Below are 20204 nucleotides of genomic sequence, written 5' to 3'. Positions count from 1 at the left end.
TTAAACCTACCCCCAAAAAATCATAAGCGAAGGCTGAATAGGGACTAACTGGCTCAGTAATAGTATTGCCGAGATGTAGCTGTATTATTATTATTATTATTATTATTATTACCACCTAACAATCATGATAAAAGCCAGAAGGCAAGGCTGATGTAACCCAGAGATTAAGCAAACGAACTACACATTGGCATGACTGGTTAAAATCTTGTCTTTGCCAGTAAATGATGGCCACAGTCTCTCAGCACAAGTCCTGTTTGTAACATGAGTAGTAATGCTTGCCTGTCTTACTGTTTCTTCTTCATGGTCTCTGTGAATGCACACAAGTAAAACAACCAAAAACAGTGAGTCCTGCCTAAGGCATGCAATTTAAAATATATCTACACACAGAGGGAAAGAAGGAATAATAAAAATATAAAACTATACAATAAAACTGTAAAACATTATCCAGATAAAATACAAAAAAATACAATATACGTAATATAGAGCAAAGGGACAAATATAAAATTGCACAAGATTGTAATGCTAATTTCCAATATTCTTAAATTTGGCTTTGGAAAACAAAGTTTTTACTTGAGATTGAAGAATAGCGAGGGAAGGAGCAACCAGCAATTCTAAGAGTATGTATGAAGCAGTGAGTATAAAAGGACGGAGCTGAGCCAAAGAGGAGGAGTAGCTTGAGTGAGGAGTCTTAAGTTCTTCATAATATACATAAACGGAGTTATCCTGTGCCTGTACATTGCATCTTTCAGAACTTTCTACAACATTACATAAGCATTTTGTCAGTAGGCCTACCCACCTCCAGCAGCCTTGCCTAGGGGACCACCAGTTCCCTTTAGTCCACCACCGCAGCAGTATCAATAGGAATTGTGCTCTGTCTTTGGTCTTGTCATGACCTTCCTTGGTCGATTCAGCCACAGCAATTATGGGGGTCTTTGCATATGGGTTGCCTAGCATTGGGGATTGAAACTGTTATTGTCCTCTGGGATTTACAAAAGTGTGACTTCTGTAGCACTAGAATCTTGGGATGTGATGAACATCTGAAGTGTCTTGGTTGTCTGGGTGAAGCTCATGTGGTTGCCCCTTGTGCCCACTTGAGCCTTTATGCTTCAAATCAGATGAAACAGAGTTGCATTTTGAAGGCACTTCTGCATGAGCAGGCCCCTGGGCCTCAAATGCCATCTTCTTGGCTGTCTGCTTCTGCTGGTATGGAAGCCACAGAAAGACCTTTGAAGTCCACTTTGGTTCCGACTGGCAGCTCCTTTGCTCGTCATGGAGCCAAACATTTGTTTGTGGGATCCATCTCAGCCCCATTAAAGGCTGCACAGGATAGTTCTGACAGAAGGGTGAATCGCTGGAGGTCAAAATGCAGTCAGTGATTCAACAGTGGAAATACGAAAAGAAAAAGCACTCCAGGGAGAAAGACTGTAGCTGTTCCTTAGCCTCAAAGGAATAGTCGAATCCTGACCACTTCACCAATGCTGGTGCCCAGGCTTCCGGAGCTGTTCCACAAGTGCAGCCGCCAACCTCTGAAGCAGAGGATTCACAAAATTCTCCTACTGGGGTGGCAGCTGATCCACCTCTTGAGGAAAATGTTTTTGATGGTGAGATCCTAGAGTCTTTCCCAGTCCTGAAGATCACAGTCTCACACTCATTGACTTTGAGAGTAACTGCTTCCATGGAACTGGTGGATTCCATGGGAAGGCCTTATATAGGGCTGCTAGAGGTGAGCAGAGCCGTCACCAAAATGCTTATTGAATGCTCTAGAAGGTTCCAAAAGAGGCACTGCGCAGGCACAGGATAACCCCATTTCTGTGAGTAGACAGATGACCATTAAAAGAACTACAGTTACAGGTATGCAACCTGTCCTTCCTAGAACCCAGATCTCAAACAGGCTGGTAAAAAGAAAGGCTGAAAGACAGAGGAGTGCTGGGTTGTGTAGCGCTTTGAAAATTAAAACAAGAAGCTTGTACTGGATCTTAAAAGGAATGGGTAACCCATGAAGATATATCAAAAGTGGAGTAATGATAAATGATGGCCAGAAAGATAATCTTAGCAGCAGAATGTTGAATGGAAACCAAGGGACTAAAGTGAGGTAATGGAAGACCAGTCAAAAGCAGATTACAATAATCAAGGAAGGAAATGACCAAGGCATGAACTAAGGTCTTGGCAGAGGAAACAGAAAGAAAAGGTCTGATTTTGACAATTTTATAAAGACAAATAGTGATATGACTTTGCTACAGTCTCAATGTGAGGAGCAAAAGAGTCAAAAATGAAGTCAAGACTATGTATGTCCTTTAGAAACCAAACTTGCAAGCACTCTTATGTGTTCAGAGCTGAGAGAAACTACTCAACAGACGTAACATTGCTGAATTCACTATAAGTAAGTTTAAGCCTCCACAGCTGAGAATCCTAACATTCACCTGAATTGGCAAAGGTGTTTTTGTTTTGTAGACCGTCAAGACCTCTCTTCAAAAGGTAGCTCCAGGATCCTGATCTGCATTACACCCACAGGGTTATCTGTCTCTCCCCGCCCAAATTTCTGTTTCCCTATTTTTAAAATAAAGTTGCCATCCTCCAAAATGTGCTATGTTTAATCTCAATTCTACCAAAGGAAGAATGTGGTCTTTCTTATGTTGGTCATTTCTATAGTATGTATGCAAAAGCTAATGGGTTTTGTTAGGCTTCCAGTTCACCTTAGGATTCCTGTTGGCTAATGGTATTTGCATAGCACAGGCTTTGGGGAGGATGGACAATCAAATAATTTTATGGAGAGAAGTCTCCCTCAAAGGAGTGCTGGCTATCATCCTTGTATCACACTATTCTGCAAAACCTTCTGGATAGCATAAATGCCCTTATTCCAATTATGCTTGTAGAAACCATGCACAATGAGGTAAACCTGGCAGCTTTCCTATGAGCTTAATGATGGAACCTGAATCCAATTTTCTCATGACCCAAGGTTATCCACGTCACTACGTTGGCTGACCAGCACTGAACTGTTGCCACTTTGCCAAGTTTTTGAGCCACAGAATACTTAATTTGGATTTGAGGTTTTCAGCTACAAACCCAGCAGCAGAGGTTTACAAGTCCACTGTCTGAGCAGCAGATCACTCTTATGGATGTGGCATTGCAATGCAAACTCTTTTTCACAATGTGGCCTAGGTTAAAGAACATTGTTGACCTACCAGTCAGAGACTTCTGTGTGTTCTGTTCAATTTCCTTTTCCTTTGTCACTTTAGCCTTGATCACACGCGGTTTATCATTTGGCAGGCAAGCCCAGACAGCAAATACCTTATCATATTTTCTTTGGCTAGCACTTGTACTAAGCAAACAAAGGAAATGCAAGTCTATTATTAGTTCTGGCCAATGTACAGACATCTAAAGGCATCTCTCTCATTCACAATTTTCATGGAGATAGTTGCAAGCCAAATGAATAGCTAAATGCAAGTTTTACATTATGTAAAATGTGTCAAGTATCTGCAGAATTCAAAAAAGAAAAAACCCTAGATGCTGAGCCCTGCTATCCATATGGCACTGATGTTATGGCTCCCCTGGGAAAAGATTCCTAATTTGGATTAATTAGTGTATGTGTAGTGGAAGGTGTGATTGCACCAACCACACCTGTGGTCCAGACCACTAGACATTTACATTAATGATTGTATAGGGCATGTGGGTGGAAGTTTGAAGGTGTACTCATTACTTATACTTAATATTCTGCAACCAGCTGCATAGTTCTGGGTGATATACCAAATCCCTAAGGAAACTCTACAATAGTGGTAGAAAGTGTACAGTCATCCAGAAGCATGTCTCACTACTCACAAAGCTTTCTAGGCTATTGGAAACTATAGTCCAACCAATGGAGGGCCAAAATGATCCCACCTCTGCACTACACCCATATCTGGTGGTCTAAACTAGAGTACATTTGACCTGGACCAGCATTACCTCTTAGCCCAAAAAATACCCTAGTCTGAATGCCAGTTTACCGGTTGTGTTTTGTACTACAAACTGGGTAACTGCCAAGTTTTAGTTTGCAAAGATGTAGGTTTGCAGTGCCATCAAACACTAGCTGATGCAAACACTTTTATCGTACTGACTGTATGTAAGCTTATTGCTTAACTTCAGTGCCAGGTTGGAAGTGCATCACACTGGATCCTGAACTTTTGGCTTTTGTCACTTAACCTTCCCAACGCAAAGCACCATGACCCTCTCAGTTTTAAAATCCTTGGTAGAAAATCCATTCTTTGTAGAGTAGGTATGTTCCAGGAGGCACATAAATATGAAGCAGTACCCTTATGCCATTTAAACTGCCAAATCTTAAGTACCTTTTTAAGCCATAGAAAGGGTTGGTGCAATGCCTCTACAGTGAGGGCAAGATGCTTCCTTCATGCCTAATTTCTGTACAAGGGTACAGGAACAGGAAGTAGCTTATTGTATTGTAAGCAAACATTCTAGTTCCTCATTCAGTCATATCTTTAAAACAATCCAAGCAGGAAACAGTCTCAATCTTGTACATAATGTGAAGAAACTTTACTCCTTTTGCAGCTGGAATGTCTCCCTGCAAGACACCCATTCAGGGCAATGAATAAGGGTAAGTGTTCCAAAGGCATGATTTTCTTCTTCATTAGCACCTTTCATGTAGACTCCAGCTACATGGCATTCCTTTATTCACAGGAGCTCTATTTGCCTGTAGCAATTTCTTCAATCTCCTCTCTCTCTTTTTTGTATCCCAGTAACGCCAACATAGTAGGGAAATACAGTATCTAATCACAGTGCAATACGTTTCACAATGTACTGGGCCTTTGTGCAACAAGAAACAGGTTGCATTTTGCAGTACTTGTGCAGTGAGATCCCACAGCATCAGGGTATGAAGTAGTTTATTCGCTGGGAGACTGATTTGCAGCCTTGGGCAGAGAAGAGTTTCTCCTCCTTGGGTACAAACACCATCATCCTTGCAACCTCATCCAGTGCCTCTTCAGTGAATGGAAGGCCCCGGGCTAGAAAAGCATCCCGGGCACACAGCTTCACATGGCGGTATTCTAGGGGCAAGAAAGGCACTAGAAAGTCAATGAGGTTATCTCCTAGAAGGCCATTGTAGGTATAATCCTTATCTGGAAAAAAAAGCATAAAAGGGAAAGAATTAATCTCCACAGCATTGTACCTATATGGTTACATTTGCTTTCTTGGGCGGGTTGGTTATAGAGCACCATCAGTGTACATAATGGTGTACACAGCTAAATCTTCTCTATAAGTGAGCATTGTGGAAGCACACCTGTGAGGCCTTGTTCCTCAGCATGTGAAACATTATGGGTTCTCTTGAAAGATCCCACAGGAGCCGAAAACAGTTCTGTGTAACTCATCCTTGGTTTCCTGGCTGTCACCTCTGTTTTCTTCCACCATGATCCATTTGGGAGAGGGTTCACTGGAAGAAAGTGTGCAAATTTCAGGGTGTAAAAACAGAGTGCTAAAGAACTGGAGACACAAACTTCTCTATTTAGACAGGTTTTTCACTTTGTAAACTTATAGCTAAGCCATATTCTGCTATTGGCACCTCAGTTTTCACCACTGGCCAATTGGACACGCCAGAGTTATTAATAAAACTAGACAGACAGAGTGCTCTCACTCAGATGCACACCTTATTGCAGTGAGGGGGGTTTAAGTCTGTTGGAAAAGCTGAGAGTAACAATGCCAGAAGACTAGACTTTATGAAAGGGTTGGATTCCTATCAGGGTCACGCAAAATGGAATCCTCAAAGTGGAGACATCAGGCACTAAGATGAATTCATCCCCATCAGCAGAAGAGAACTGACAGCTCCAGTGATGATGGCAACAGAAAAGCCCTGCAGGGATGTTACCAGGGAGCAGCAGATGGTGGTGACATTAGCAGAGGATTTTTGCCAATGATACAGTAACCATTAGATAAGAGTAACCATAATACAGTCTGCCCTCGATATCCACAGATTTGCCATCCACAGATCCAAGCATCTGGAGATGGCAAGCGCCCATTGTCCTCAATGGTGTCGCATGCACATGGCTGCACCACCATTAAGGACATCCCCCATTATTCCATGGCGGTATGTGCATGTGGCCATGCCACCATTAAGTCTCATTGTTCCCAGTGGTGATAAGGCCACATGTATGCACCATCACAGGACAACGGGGGCTGTCCCTAATACATGCACCACCATTCGGGACAATGCAGGCATGAACATGTGCAGATTTTGGTATCTGTTTGAGGGGGGTCCAGAACAGTTGTCCTGCAGATACTGAGGGCCGACTGTATTCATGTCCCAATCTTGCAGTAACACTTATACTATTGCACCAATTTCCCATGCAAGCAAAGTGAGGCTTAAGACTTTACCCTATATGGAGTGAGAAATGCTAGATGTCCAAGCTCTGGCCAGAAAAGGAAGAAGTGCTAGAGATCAAAATGCAACCATACATTGGTTAATGGAGCATGGCAAATACGTTTATAAGAAAAACAGCCTTTGATTGTGTAGATCACGAAAATCTTTGGATTGCATTGTCCAGATGTATGACAGTGTAGTGGAGTCTCCCTCCTTGGAGGTCTTCAAACAGAGGCTGGATGGCCATCTGTCGGGGATGCTTTGATTTGGATTTCCTGCATGGCAGGGGGTTGGACTGGATGACTCTTGCGGTCTCTTCCAACTCTATTATTCTATGATTCTGTGACATATACTCTGGATAAGAGGTCACTGTTAGAACACACAATGGTTTCCTACTGGCAAAAGGGCCAGCCAAAGTTGCATTTCATCACCCTATCTATTTAATTTATATGCAGGACGTATAATATGGACAGTGAGGAAGAAACAAAATGAGGAGAGAACATTGATAATTTCAGATATGTAGATGACATCACATTATTTGCCAAAAATAGTAAAGCTTTGCAATGACTACAGATAAAAGTAGAGGAAAAAGGTTTAAAAGCAAGTCATAATTGAGTAATAAGAAAGCAAAAATAATGACTACAGATGATTTACCCACCTTAAATATGAATGATGAAGACATCAAAGATTTTTTACACTTTGGCTCAGTAATAAATCAACATGGAGACTGCACTCAGGAAATCAAAAGAAGACTACGGGGCTAAACACACGGGCAAAATATGCCAGCTTCCCAGCAGATTGGGCGTGTGGCATCTGCACGCCGCATGTCCCAACTCCGCTTCCAAGCCAGCATCACACCACACGCCTGACCACACGGTGGGCAGCGTTTTGGCAGTGTGGCAGTTAGATGCCGTGCACTGCAGAAATGTGAAAAAAATCAATGCGGCAGTGGCAAAGGCATCTTTTTCCCGGCATAAAAAGGAGTGGCTTTCTGCCACTTCTTTTTGCACTGAGAAAATGCCAGATCGGGGCCACGGTGTGCAGTTGCCATGGCCCCAATCTGGCACTCAAAGAGGTGCCCAGAAGCCACTCCTTTGGGCTGGTCTGTTTCGCCCCCAAGACTTGAAAAGTTAACTATGAAGGAACTAGAATCATCTGCCCCATTGTAAATGTGGATTTTAACATGTTGTAAGCCGCTTTGATCATCTTGTCACAGAAAAGCGGGATATAAATAAAAGTTTTATTTATTATTGTTATTATTATTTATATGAGTGTGAAAAAAGCTCACAGGAAGAAAATCAACGCACTTGAAATGTGGTGATGGAGGACTGTCAAAAAGACCAATAAACAGATCTGAGAACAAATTAACTCAAGAAGCCAGAATGAATAAACAGAGGCTATCATACTTTGAGATATTGTCAGATAACACGGCTCATTGGAAAAGATGAAAAACTGTGTGCATTCAGAGGCTAACTATTATGATTAAGGAATAATAACACCAATGGCTATAGGAAACAAACTAAAGTGTTATTATAAGAACTCCATTAGAGATAGGAAATCTCTCTAATGGTGCTAAGATAGACTAAGCAGAGACAGGAGAGACCAGGAATAGTCTCACCTTTGTAGCAGTGAGATAATAGAGAGATGGTAGAGATAAGTGGGGAGTGAGCCCTAAGACTATCAATCAGCTTATATCTCTGAGATACTATGACAGGTGGCTAGTATATGAGGAGACTAGGTCACTGAAACATAATTCAGCGCTATCAGTGCTGCTCTCTCTAATAAGACACATTTAACTCTTTAAATGCTGTACATTGTTGCATTTCCAACATTTCATACATGAGAATAACAAAGGGCCTACTAGCACCTTAAAGACTAACATGTGTTATGGTATAAATTGCATGGGACCAGAGTTCACTTCATCAGATATCTGATGTGTAATCTTGGAAGAGAGAGCCAGATGGGCCAAAGGAGTAAACAGAAAGCTCCAAGAGAAGTGAAATACAGAAAGTCCAGGCAATGATAATTATAATACTGACATAAAGGGTAGCATCCAGTTAGAGACATACATAGGTGCAAGTCACACTAAGCATGCGGTTACCAATGTACAGTGGACATATTCTGCTGATAGTGGCAGGAGTGGAATTGTGCAGACAGCATATTTCTCTGTGCCTTTTTTTACACATTATGTTTTGACATTGTCTATGTGTGGTTGTGCATTTTGTATTATGTATTGCACATGTGCAATGGCACCTACAGTAGTCATTAACATGAGCTGCAATATTGCTATTCTGCTTGGAGCTTATGTAGAGCTCATGTAATGTATGTCCATGTGCAAATATTTAAGTTATACTAAGAGGATGTTGGATTGCAAACTAATAGTTTATCGTTACTTGTTTTGCTATGCCAGGATGTCTATACTATCAACAACTACAGTTAGCCCTCCACATTTACAGCTTTGACTTTTGTGGATTTGATTATTCAAGGATTCGATTAATATGTTCTCTCTAGGAATCTTTAGGTCCTCCAGCATGACTCTATGGTCAAATTTCACCAAAAGCTGTAGTAGAGGACCTAGAGATTCCTTGAGGGAAGACTTCTCTAAGCACTTGTAAGTCCTCCAATGCAGTTCTATGCAGCGTTGCCCATTTCCAGGGAATTCCCCAGAATCCGGGGAATTTAATTAATTTCGTTCCAGGGATTTTAACTGAATATTCTGGTAAATATTAGGGAATTCTGGGGATTTTGGTAAAATATTCCGGGGAATATCTTCGAGGCTTGTTGGCAACACCGATTCTATGGTCAGCTTCTGGCAGATGTTAACCATAAAGTTACACTGGAGAACCAGAGGCCTGTTACAGACTGCCAAAATAAAGCTGCTTCGGGTCTCTTTGGAGGTATGCTATTTAAATGATGCATGGGTCCTAAGAGTCCGGAGGTCGCGCCAAAGCCACACTCCATTCCTAAGCACTGGAGTGCAGCTTTGGTGCAGCTTCCGGATTCTTAGGATGCATGCATCATTTAAACAGCATACCTCCAAAGAGACCCAAAGCAGCTTTATTTTGGCAGTCTGTAACAGGCCAGAGATTCTTAGAGAGGTGTTCTCTCAGCTAAAAACATAGTGGTTTTTTTTATTTGCAGTTTTTCCACTTTCATGGGGGTCCTGAACCCCTAACCCCAATGCATGCGGAGGGCCCACTGTACTTTTTTGCAAATGGCTCCAATTAATTTAATTATAATCCTCTGGACTTTCTGCATTTAATTCCCCTCAGGCATTATTGTTTACAGTGGTACCCCGGGTTACGAATTTAATTCGTTCCGCCGCCGCGTTCGTAACCCGAAATCTTTCGCAAGCCGAAATAGCCATAGGCGCTAATAGCGAAAGCCGCGATTTCGTGCGAAAAAGCGCCGAAAAGCACCAAAATTTTTTTCGTAACCCGAAATAACCTTCGTAACCCGGAACAGTTTTTTTCAATGGATTTTTTTCGTAACCCGGAAATTTCGTAAGGCGGCGCATTCGTATCCCGGGGTACCACTGTACTGTCTTTTACACACCCACCCACCCACATATACACCCTTCAGCTCAGAGTAATATTTCATGCATTTAATTAAGTGGGCTCTAAGTCCCATCAAGTCCAGTTTTATAAGTTTTCAGTAAGGTGTCAATTTTAAAGTACGAGAAGACTCTATGCTGCAACAGACTAACATGGCTAGCCCTGCAGGAGGTTACACAGTATACAGTTATAGGGTTATTTCACACACCATGTAGCCACAGAACATATGCTTGACAAAAATTCTGTACAATGGACCCTGACAGTCCATTTTAGATATACACTTAGTCATCTTCTTCTGTGGAACAGAATTTCAAAATGTGTTTGGAAAAGAATTCTTTGGATATAGGTGCACCGACCCAGTAAGCATGGAGGAATGAAAATCCTTCCTTTGTGTGAGAAGTGGCCCTTCCAAAATTTCTGGAAATAAAGTCCTTCAGCTTCTAAAGAGGACTACAGTGTGACCTACCGTGTTAGGAAAAAGCAACTTCTCACCTGTAGCTTCCATCAGCTCAGCCCGTAAGTATGGCTCTAAGAACTCCATGGCGATTTCCTCTCTGGCTCGGCCAGTTCGCCAGAAATCTAGGGCTACTTCATTGATGATGTTTGCACCTGTGTTACTGGATGAGAAGGGGGGGAAATCAGCACTGTTTCATCAACAGAGGTTAGTGATCCCATAACATCATCATCATGTTGTAAAACTGACACTGTACTATGGGCAATGTTCCCAGATTAGGGATCAGAGTTTTCTAGTTTGCCCTCAGAGAAGAGAGGGTGAGTGGAAGTGGTTCAGATACTGTTGCACATTGTCGGAGGAGTTGCAAGAGGGTTTTGCCTACAATCCCTCCCTAAAGTAGTTTAATGCAAACTCTTTCATCGGACCTACAACTGCTTGCTTTTTCTAATTTCATTTTTAAATTATCTGTATCCTACTTTCTCTTAAATTCACTACTGGAATAGAAGGCATGCCCTATTCCATGGTGTCTATGAATCATTGTACCACCCTACAGAACACAAGAACCTTACCAAAAAACTTTATCTAAGGCTGCAGCCAGGGCAATGGATTACCACTGAGGCAGGGAGAATGTAAGATAATGCCATGGTTCAATAATCAGGCCTAGAAGGTGATATGTTTATTTACAATAATGAGTTGGGCTATCTCTACACTAGTGGAGGTCAATTTGTGGCCCTCCAGATGTAGTTAGACAAACTCCCATCATCCCTGACCATTGACGATGGCTGATGGGAGGTTTAGCCCAATAAACTCTGGAGTGACACCATCTGCGAAGGATATGAATCAGGTTCCAGTTGCTTTTCTTAAGCTCCCAGGCATATTCTTAAAAGGTGCTAGACTGATGGCACTCACCCAAGGCACTCACAAAAGTCAACAGAAGAGAATTGGCTTGGATCCCACTAGTTCCAAAGGGCACTTGTGTGAGAAATGCTAAAACAGGCCAATTTGTTTTTCATATCAGGAACAACTGTTGTGAGCCCTTCCAATTTCAGAGAATGTAGGCAAGAAATGGAGTGAGATTCAAATATGCAGTCTTGGAAGGATTCAAGAGCAAGTTTCAGAAAAGCAGCATATTTTGACTGGGATAAGCGTCTTCTTCCCCCATTCTGAAACAAAGGGACTTGTGCCTTTTCACTTCCATTCCTACCATCAGGCCCATTAATTATTTGCTAACTGCAGCATGCTAGTGAGCTGGCCAGGAGAAAGTCCATTTTGAGGGACTTCCATATGCAGTATGAAACAGGGAGAGAGCTGCTTCTGTTCCCTCTAAACAATACTTGTGAGTTCCAGTAAAAACTATGCGCAGTAATATCACTGGACAAGATTCTGCTCCCCCTAAAGCCATAGGCCTTGGTAGTGTGGGCAGGTGCAGTTTATTGTTCACAAGGGGGATAATACTAATACTAAGCAGGTTCCCATACAATTCTTATTGCCCCAGTTTGAATAACTTTGCAATCAAAGCTGAAGATGAGGGTAGCTCAGGAAATGGCAAGAAAGCCATGTCCCTTTCTAGGAAGGGCCATCAAACATATATGCTAGCAGAAGTCTGGATGCATCACTACATTTTCCTTCACATGTTTTGTTTTGGCTGGCTACTCTCTCCAGAATGCACAGCCTTTTAATACTTCCTTTAGAAAGATAACCCTACTTTGAATCCCACCCCCTTATTCCTCACCTAAGGAATAAGAAGATAGACCGTCGATAATTCACTGCATTAATGCTGTCATAATGATCCACATAGGGTTTTAGAGCATCCAAGAGGCCAGCATGAAGTTTCTCTGCCTCATCAAAGATGAACAAGGACTGTTCACAGAGCTGCACTGTCTCACTGATCTCTCTGGATAGCTGGACCTAAATGGGCACAGGAAAGCAATGTGAGTTACACAGCAGGACATTTATTTAATATTTTTATATTCCATCATGTGGGGTATAATTGTCACAAGGTAGTTTGCAATAACTAATAATGCAATGCTTTACTACAAAAGCTTTTAGAACAAATTTCCAGATTAAACAACCAAGGTCTAAATTCAATTATCAATCTCACAGACCCACTCAATCTACTCCTGAATGGTAGTGCCATATTTGTGTAAATCCTACCAATTCAATAGGCCTACTCATGCTGAGAAGATAACTGGATTTAATCTCTAAAACTGCACTCACACTGCAGAAATAATCCAGTTTGATGTGACTTTAATTGCCATGATTCCATGCAATGGTATTTTGGGAATTGTAGTTTTGCCTTCTCTGTCAGAGAGCTCTGGTGCCACAACCAACTACAATTCCAAGGAGTCTACAGCACTGAGCTATGAGAGTTAAAGTGGTGCCAAACTTCATTATTCTGTAGTTTGGATGCAGCCTAAAACACAAAATGGAACACAGTGTGTTGTCTGCATTCTAGTGCAAAATAAAATGTTATGAACAGAGGATCAAAGTTCATGTCAACACCAGGAAATGGCAAAACAAAAAAGCTGCACCAGAAACTCCCTTCTATAGTTTACTTGGCACACCTGTTATCTTCTTCTGAAAAATGTGTTCTCACCTTGTATATGTCCACATATTTGGAATGAGGGAAGTGAAATAGGGAGATGAAGACTTTGACACAATCACTTTTCAGGCCATCCTGGTACAAATGCTCTGCGATCATCCGAGCCACAAAGTTCTTGCCCGTGCCAGTCCAGCCATGGAAGGAAAGAGTCAGTGCTTTCTCTGGCTCTGGTGTCTCCAGGAAGCCCTGAATAGCTTTCAGAACAACATGTTTCACCAGGTGTTGTCCATGGAGTCGCCTGCTCAGATCCAGATCCAATCCTAGTAGGGAAAAGATATGGGAGGGAAGGGAGGGAGGGAAGAAGATCTTTTCATGTCATTTTGGGGTTGATAAAAGTTTCCTTACTAGAAATTCATCTCCTAAGATGAGAATTCTATTTCTTTTTAACCCAAATAAAGATCTTCTTGGGGGGGAACTTATAGCCAATTATATTGGCCCACTTTTTTGTCCAAAGTGAACATATCCAAGCTGAAAATATGGATCTAAAGAAGGCAGAAACTCATGATGTGTGATTGTGCTTAGAGAACTAATTTGGCCACTATCCCTAAGGAGAAGATTAGGGATAAAACTCAGTAAAGAACCCACATCAGTTTGTGTGTGATATTTAAGAACTGAAGTACTGAACTTTTGATCTGGAGTTTTCTGGCATCCTAGTGTCCCTGAGCTGGAATATTTAATCATCATTATCCAGTTTTCATAACTTGCAGACTGATGGAGATGGGTCCCGGATGCAAGTGGTAATCTCACCTCATACATACTCTGTGCCTCATTGGTAGGTGAGATAGAATCTTCAAAACACTATCACAACTTTTCAAAAGCTCAAAGACTGCCTGGGATAAATGGAAATCCCTCCACTTTCAGAGGACTTCTCCCCAGAAATCAAAGGGTTAAATGTTGGGGGGCGGTGCATTCTAATGAGGGTTTACCTCACAGCTGAAGAGAAGACAACTGACCAAGGAGATGGAGGAGCTGGGACTGGGCTGCGAATCTTCAAATCTTTGAATCTTCGCGATGCTTATGAAGAAAGGTTTTAAAAAGCCTCCTTAAAACACAAGCCTTGAGTCTTCTTTTGACTGCCTCTGGGGAGCTCTCTGCCCTGAGGTAGATCATAAGGGGCTGGTAGGCCTAGACAATGGAGTCCAAGCTTCCAGCTGCCCAGAAACATCAAGGACTACAAATCCCAGTTGAGCTGTAAGTAAGGGCCAGTACAGACCAGCACAATGTGCTGGCTTCCTGGCGGTGTGGCGTACACATGACACATTCCCTGATGCCGCCCCAAAGCTGGCATTACGCTGCTCTGCTGCCCACTCAAGGGCAGCTTTTCAGCACTACAGTGGCACAGCATGCAGACGCCACACACCGCAGGAGCACTAAAAAGCCGTGGCAGCAACAGAAAAGGTGCGGTTTTCTGGCACAAAAAGGAGCAAGAATTTTGCCACTTCTTTTTGCATGGGGAAAAAAGCCAGATGGGGGCTGTGATGTGTGGTTGCCACAGCCCTGATGTAATAATTAAAGGGACAGAACCAAGGCGCCCCTTTAGGGCCATCTGTTTTGGCCTTAAGATTAGGAACATATTCTAGTTAGTGCAGGGGTCGGCAACCTCCGGCCCGCAGGCCGGATGCGGCCCGTGGAGGCCTTTGAGCCGGATGCGGCCCGCGGAGGCCTTTGAGCTGGATGCAGCCCACGGAGGCCTTTGAGCCGGATGCGGCCCGCAGAGGCCTCTGAGCCGGCCCCTGGCTGCTCCTGCCGCCGCCACTGCCGCTGCCGGTTGCGGCTTTTCGCTGCTCTGGGCACCGCCATTTGGGGGGGGGGAATGGCAGCGAAATCTCGCGCCTTCAGAGGCCCTTCAGAAGCCGGAGCGCGTGCTCTCGGGGCCGCCGGCCTCTCAGGCCTCCAGAGGCCTGGGAAGCTGGCAGCCCTGCGCCGGCGCGGAGGAGGGGTAGCCTTATACGGTGAGTATAGGCTAAAGCCTATAATTTTCTTTTAAAAGTTGGGGGTCATCTTATACGCCTGGTCGTCTTATCCTCCAGAAAATACGGTATTTCTAAATAAATAGATTCAGCCCCCAAAACACCCCATTTTACCAGCATCTTTTTGACGTGGGTTAAATGGGTAAAAACCATGCCCCTCTGATCACTAGGTCGCTAACATTAACTATTTCCCATTTTATGAACAGGTAGAGCAACATCACTTGTAATATACACTGTTTCAGGAAGGAAGGGTTAAGACAAAACCATTAAAATGCAAAATGTGGTTAATAAGGTTTACATTTTTTAAAAAATGAACATGATTTAATATCTTTAGGAAATTAGATAGGAAGCATAATTTTAAATTAGCATTCATTTTCATTGTTGATTACATTGGCCAATAAACTAAAAGGCTAATTTAGTAAGGATTGCAAACATGGCACCACTTCATGGGGAAAAGCCCTAGAAATTATCCCAGGAGCTAAAGGTCAAGTGCATGTGTAACAAGGAGACTGCCAATCAGCCAATCGGAGGGCAGATGCCCTGAGCCAATCAGGTGCCAGATGAGGAATTTGAACATTCCGCTTGGCAGTTGAGCTGGCAGTTGGGGTTTAGAATGCTGAGGGGAACAGTCAAGTCCAAGAGAGGACTGGGTTGCAGGGGTTCCTGAGGGAATAGTTAGATAGGGAACTGTTTGGTCCAGAGAGGGACCGTATTAGTTTTGGGGAGTCTAGAAATGAGAGACTCAGGGTAGCCAGACTCTAAAAGAGGGGTTTCAGTTACATTATATCTTAAAAGATATTGTTAGCCTTGGTGGCTGAGTTAGGGAAAAGGATTGCCTAAAGAGGGATAGGAAAGTACTTAGGTGATTGAGGAATACTTGGGGAAAGCGACATAACAGTAGCAAAGTAAAAGAATACGAATGTAACTAAGTAACCTGTGCCTGAACAGATTATCATTTAGTTCAAGGAAAATCTGCCTTAACCCTTTGTTCAATAAAGTTTTTATTTTGGTTTACCTAAAGGCTTGTCAGTCCTATATATTATATCCACGATAACATATTAGATAATAAGGTGAACCTACCCCATAAGAAAGGGGGTTCGTAATAGTAAATGGAGTGGCAGCAGTGGAATAACAGAAGTCCCAGGCGCTTGCCATTATAGAAAAGGGATTGTGGTTTGGGTATCCGTTACATAATTGGTGACAGCGGTGGGATAGGAAAAGCCCAAGCACCAGCCATAAAAAGGAGGGTATCCGTTACATATTTGGTGAGCAACACCGGGATACGAAAAATCCAGTGGCGGAGAACTTGAGGACAAGTGTACTAGAAACAAGTGGTATTATTGGGTTCTGAGTTCAAGTTACCAGAAACCCGAGATTTGAGTTGAACTTGAAAATTAAAAAGTTCAGCAGATAAAATAAGGAGGTATAAGTCAGCGAGGGGAATCTCTGAGGTAATAGTTAAGGGTACTGTGTAAGAGATTACCTATAAACTGACTAGATCGGATAAGTAATACCAGTCCCTGAGGTAATTTGATGAGGTAAATTGTAGGGGACTGGAAGAAAAAGAAAGTTGCAGTTTTAGGGCGCCTGGATTTGACAAATCAGGTGGCCAGAAGTGTGCTGAAGTTAAGGGGTCTGAGTGGAAATACCAGATACCCGATAATAGGTTTAAACTGAAAGGAACAAAAACCTACAGTTTAAAATCTAGACATTGGATTCAGAAGAGTGATCTCTGAGGTAAAATCGAAAAGGGTAATTGGTAGGAGATCACTTGACAACTGACAACCCTAGATAAGATTAGTCTCTGAGGTAAACAGGTTGGTAATAGTAAGAGACTAGCAGAAAAAGAAAAAGCACACTTTGTGATTCCTGAGGTAAACGTCAGGGGTAAAAAGTAGGGAATCACTAGTTTGACTTTAAATCCAAGTGGATTCTTTTGACACGATTGAGATAGAGTAAAATAAGAGTATTTCCTGAGGTAAAAGTTTGAGGTAATCGTAAGGAAATACTATCAACAATGCCTCCTAAAAAAATTAAACCTCCAGCAGGGCCAGAAATGGTGAAGTCAGAGAAGAAATGGTGGCTAGTGTTGACACTGTAATATCTGAATCTCAGGAGAGTGTGGAGATTTGGAAGATCAAACTTGAGATGGCCAAAATTGAAAATGAAAGGGTTTTGAGAGAAAAAGAACTTGAAAGTGAAAAAGTTTTGAGAGAAAAAGAACTTGAACGAGAAAGAGAAAAGGATAGGATTGAACATGAAAGGGTTTTGAGGGAAAAAGAAATCGAAGCTGAAATGGCCAAAATAAAAGATCGAGATGGGGAGAGACTTTTAAGGAAACAAGAAATGGATTATGAGCTTCGGGTGAGGGGCTTAGGACAAGGAATCCCTCAAACTCAAATGGTAGCTGAGGTGAATCAAATACCTTAAATTGATATGAAGAGGTTTCCACGATATTATAAAGGAGACAATATTGAGTCCTTCTTTACTAATTTTGAGAGAACGTGTAAAGAGCTGAATGTAAAAGAAGAGGAGCGGATGAGCTATGTGAGGTCACAAATTAGTGGTGGTCTGACAGAAATTTATGCTGAAATGAGGCCAGAGGAAGCCCAAGATTACATACTGTTTAAAGAAATGGTAAAACAGCGATTTGGATTAACTCCCAAACACCACCAAAGAGAGTTTCAGGCAATTAAGAGGAAAGGCGATGAAACATATACACAGCTAGGATGTAGATTAGATTATTTATTGAAAAGTTGGATTGAGGGGTCCAAAATAACGACTAAAGATGAACTACAGAATCTGATAGGACTGGAACAGTTCTATAACGTCATTCTCCAGGACTATAGGTGGTTGGTTCAGGACCGACAACCTAAAACCATAGCTGAGGCGGCCAAGATTATCGACACCTTGGCTTTAATAAGGGAGGATGATAGAAAATGGCCCCGGACTGAGGGGAAAGGGTCAGGAATGGATCAGAGGTATTCTAAAACTGGACAGTACTCAAAAGAGAGGAATGACCATGGTATAAACTTTCAACCTGGACAAGACAAGAAAAGTCCTGAAGTTGAGAGAAAAAAGATAGGCACGGAAGTAAAGGACCTGGAGAAATATAAAGGAGACAGTTGGTCAAAGGATTGGTCTGGTGGCAATCCAAAAAAGTGTTATGAGTGTGGGAAATTAGGGCACCTAAGATATAATTGCCCAACACTATTTGATGACGATTCCAGATCCAAAGTAAAATCAGCTTATTGCATAACATCAGTGGGACCTTGAGATAAAAGAATGTTGTCACAGAGATCGATCAGAGGCAGCAGTGGCTGTAGAAACGACAGTTGAAACAATAACAGACGCCAATAGAAAGACGTCTCCAAAACCTTGTTTATTGCCTCAGGCGTTAGAAACCGAAGAACATAGAGAATTGATACAAATAAATAAGAACTGGGTGTGTGGTTTGCGTGACTCAGGGGCTGAGGTGTGTATAGTTAAATCACACTTACTACAACCTCATGATGTGTGCCCAAAAGAAACAATGGTTTTAAAGGGTTTAGGAGGCCCTGAATTTCCAGTACCAGTTGCCAATGTAAATATCTCCTTCCGAGGTCAGGAATTGCAATGGAAATTTGCAATATATGATTCAATCCCAATAGATTGTATTATTGGGAATGATTTAAACTGACACATGCGGATATTTAAGAAGTACCATAACTTAGGAGCTGAGGAGAGATCTAAGGGACAGGACGAAATAGCCAATACAGTTAAAAGAGAAATAAATGAACTGGAGTTAGAAAACCAGATCTTACAAAGCCTTATGGAAGGAAAAACAGAAACAATTGTTTCTATGAAGAAAAAGTTAGATCAAAAAGAAAAGATTATTTCAGAATTAGTAGATAAGATTTCTAAGATAAAACTGTCCTCAACTAGTGATAAAGAGCTCCTACATAGATTTAAAGAAGATGGTATCAGGCTACAGGGTTTGTTAGACGAAACAAATGAGAGATTTAGTCAAAAAGAGAGAGAGAAAGAGGCTTTGATACAGGAAAGTGAAAAGGTACAAGAACAGCTATATGAATTAAAACAAGAAAATGAGATTCTACATCAAAAAGTCAATAAAGATCAGAAGGAGATTGATAACATAAAGTTAAAACGGGAAGATCTATACACCGAGATTGCCAGACTGGAAAATAGGTTAAACTTTAAAGACAGAGAAGTTCAAACTCTTGTGAAAAATTGCCATAAAGCCAATACACAAATGAAAAGATGGAAAACCCTGTTTTGCCACATAAAAGCAGAATACAATACTCTCCAACTTGAGCTGTTCGGTATAAAAACTAAGAGTCACAGACAAAAAGGAAAAGTAGAGCTTATACAAGAAGGAAAAGTCTTACAAGACCAAGTGGAAATAATAAATAATGAGCCTGATAAAAAACTTGGCTGTGGTCAGAGGAGCTAAAAAGAGAGAAGAAGTTAGCCAGGAGGAAAAGAGTCCTAAAAGTGTAAAACCTTGGTTAAAATCAGGTGAGGGAAAAGACTCAAGGTTAAAGGAAAAACATCCTTACAAAGTCAAAAGGACACAACATCCTACTGTCAAACATACGGGTGGTGACCAGATGACAGGCATGCGTTGGTGGGACCCGAAAAGCCATCAACCAACTAAAAAAGGAGATTCAACAGAAAAGAAAAGACCAAAGATCGTGATGAACTATCTAGAAAACGTGTTGATTTTGATAAGAGACGCTTTACAGTCTACAGGAAAAGATGTAAAGATTGTTCAACGCACTCAAAGAATCTGGTCCAGTAAAACAGGAAGAAACAAAGACTTTTTACCAGATGTGGTGATAAGTCCACAACTGATGAAAAGAAACACGTTGTCGATTACAAGGACTGATCCAGAAGAAACGCCTGAAAAGGACAATTATATAATTGAGTTGATAGACTGGAAAACCCATATATTGTTGTTTGCCATTACTATAATGGAAGATAAAATATTTTTAAAACCATACTGGGAGCGGGGGAAAGTGTTTGGAGATGATGTCCCATCAGTCTTTAATCCAGTAAGAGAAGAAGATTAAAAGATTAAATATTTTTGACAGAAACATTTAAACAGCATATAAAAGATCTGAAGATGAGAAAAAAGATTATTTAAGTGTTTTTAAAGTGTTAAACCCAACAACTAATATGGGATATGGTTATAATATGCTAAATGTGTAAGAAAGATATGATAAGTTGTCATAATAGGTCAATATATATAACAAGTATATATATAAAGGTTATATATGTATAA

At 41.6% G+C, this 20204-nt stretch overlaps 1 protein-coding gene across 3 annotated transcripts in view; it reads right to left on the bottom strand.

Moving 5' to 3' along the window:
- Positions 1 to 6: 6 nt before the first annotated feature.
- The window catches only part of TOR3A (torsin family 3 member A), a 44475-nt gene continuing 24277 nt past the window's right edge, over positions 7 to 20204 (bottom strand). Inside the window, exons 3-8 of one of the 3 annotated variants that reach the window (XM_089515942.1) lie at positions 12945 to 13210; positions 12081 to 12256; positions 10387 to 10511; positions 5267 to 5416; positions 4320 to 5105; positions 7 to 3319 (exon numbers count right to left, since the gene is read on the bottom strand). In XM_089515942.1, the coding sequence (XP_089372068.1) occupies positions 4855 to 5105; positions 5267 to 5416; positions 10387 to 10511; positions 12081 to 12256; positions 12945 to 13210 (968 nt within the window). In that variant the 3' untranslated portion in view covers positions 7 to 3319; positions 4320 to 4854. Of the gene's footprint in view, positions 3320 to 4077; positions 5106 to 5266; positions 5417 to 10386; positions 10512 to 12080; positions 12257 to 12944; positions 13211 to 20204 lie in introns of those variants that run through there. The other 2 variants (XM_089515944.1, XM_089515943.1) reach the window with 2 other exon arrangements.

This window comes from Sceloporus occidentalis, unplaced genomic scaffold (assembly GCF_023333645.1).
Source record: "Sceloporus occidentalis isolate IW3139 unplaced genomic scaffold, rSceOcc1.0.p SCAF_3, whole genome shotgun sequence".
Taxonomy (NCBI): domain Eukaryota; kingdom Metazoa; phylum Chordata; class Lepidosauria; order Squamata; family Phrynosomatidae; genus Sceloporus; species Sceloporus occidentalis.
Note: the sequence above shows the minus strand (reverse complement) of the source record. Positions and strands in the feature narration are given on the sequence as shown.